The sequence below is a fragment of the Papaver somniferum genome, chromosome 1, assembly GCF_003573695.1.
Source record: "Papaver somniferum cultivar HN1 chromosome 1, ASM357369v1, whole genome shotgun sequence".
NCBI lineage: Eukaryota > Viridiplantae > Streptophyta > Magnoliopsida > Ranunculales > Papaveraceae > Papaver > Papaver somniferum.
Window position 1 is genome coordinate 16,859,522 of NC_039358.1, and position 1,883 is coordinate 16,861,404.

A 1,883-nucleotide genomic window follows, 5' to 3' on the forward strand; every position below is an offset into this window, starting at 1 on the left:
GTTAGCTGCCTTTTTGCCGAGGAAAACGGCCGTTCAGCTGCCCTCTAAAGAAAAGTCAGTCCCAGCCCCGATTGGGAGAGAGGAGAATTAGTGTGACAAGGTAAGGCGGACGTCTAACCCGGAATTGGAGTCCCACCCAGGGAGCTTAAAGAACCCTACGATGGAAGCGGCAGCACCTGCTTGCCTTGGAACATAACCTCCGAGTCCTCAATTTATCAAGCTTTAGATACGAATCTGTCGTACTTAACCAGGCCCAACATTAGTCAAACCCGCTACAAGACTCGTTCTTCTTTACACAAGAGTTGCCGCCTACAAACAAAAGTCAGTCCCATCCCCGATTTACAAATATCAGAACTAAAAAGAGAGAGACAGAGAGAGGAGAATGATGATGGCAGACAAACCCTAGTTTTCTCTAATTCCGTAACTCTTAAGAAAACCTCTACTAAAATCCGATCTCAAAACCCTAGTTTCATCATCTATTTGATCTTCCTTCGAATTTCTCTACACTTCTTCTGCTTACCAAGATCTTAAAAATCATGGAGAAGCAATTCAATGTACCCCCAGTAGTATTCCCATCAGGATCAGGTGGATTGCCACAACAAAGAAGAGCACCAACAGCAGTACCACCGCCATTTCAACCGCCTAGACCATCAAACAACAATCTCCCCTTCATGAGTTTCGATGTTGGATCTGCTGTTCCATCTACATCTTTTTCAAACCCAGTATTCGGAGCAAACACAACATCAGGTACAATCGGTGGTTACGGTTCTGGATTTGATGATGAATTACCGTTACTTGAAGAACTTGGAATCAATACAAGACAAATCTGGAGAAAATCAACTTCGATTTTGAATCCAATCAGAGTTAACACGAATTTACACGAAGATGCAGATTTATCAGGTCCTTTTCTATTCTTGATGGCTTTTGGTTTGTTTCAATTACTTGCTGGGAAACTTCACTTTGGGATTTTGCTAGGTTGGGTTACTGTTGCATCACTATTCTTGTATGTTGTCTTTAACATGTTGGCTGGTAAGAATGGGAATTTGGATCTTTATAGATGTTTGAGTCTTATTGGTTATTGTATGTTGCCAATGGTCATTTTATCGGCATTCGCCTTGTTTTTGCCGCAAGGAGGAGTGATTGTTATGGGAATGGCTGGGGTTTTTGTATTGTGGTCAACTAGGGTTTGTACTCGATTATTGGTTGAACTTGCTTCTTGCGGAGATGAACATCGAGGGTTGATAGCTTATGCTTGTTGTTTGATTTACGTCTTATTTTCATTGCTAGTGATATTTTGATTTTGGGGGTTTTCGCTTGTTAAAGTTGAGGGACTGGAATTGTGTCTGTGGAGGGAAGTTGAACTGGAAATAACATTAATGTATTAAACTCTTTCAACTTTAATTTTGCAAGGTTTTTATGTAACTTGTTGTATAAATATTAGCTTGGACTTGTTATTCATTTAGTTTTCAAATATTTGTTTCAGCAGTTGTTTTGTTTTTTTCTGGTTGTAGCTTGGACTTGAGTTTATGTCTCTTTTAACTGGAATATTAGAGATGTTTTATGGTAGTGTAAAATTTACAGAAAGGTGAAATTCAGCCATGTTACTTGTTTTTGGAATGTTCAATTTAATCTGCATGTTTGTATGTGAATCTGTTGACATAGTTTCGTTACACAAGCGTGAATCCTCATCCTGTAGTTGTGCAAAACTGTAGTTATTCAGAATTTTAGCTCTTGGCAATCTCCATATGAGAATGTGAATCTGTTGAATGACCAAGGTTCATTTCAAAAATAGTGTTCTCCTACTCATTTGGCATATAAGTTAGTGTGAAATTGCTTTGTCCTCTTTAGGCGATGTGTTGTTCTGTACTAACTAAGCTAATCTG

General features: G+C 39.1%; 1 protein-coding gene across 1 annotated transcript; it reads left to right on the plus strand.

Annotated features, from left to right (window-relative positions):
• Positions 1-312: 312 nt before the first annotated feature.
• LOC113280232 (protein YIPF5 homolog) lies at positions 313-1,569 on the plus strand. Its single transcript, XM_026528886.1, has one exon. The coding sequence runs from the start codon at positions 537-539 to the stop codon at positions 1,296-1,298; it is 762 nt and encodes a 253-aa protein (XP_026384671.1). The 5' UTR covers positions 313-536; the 3' UTR covers positions 1,299-1,569.
• Positions 1,570-1,883: the final 314 nt, after the last annotated feature.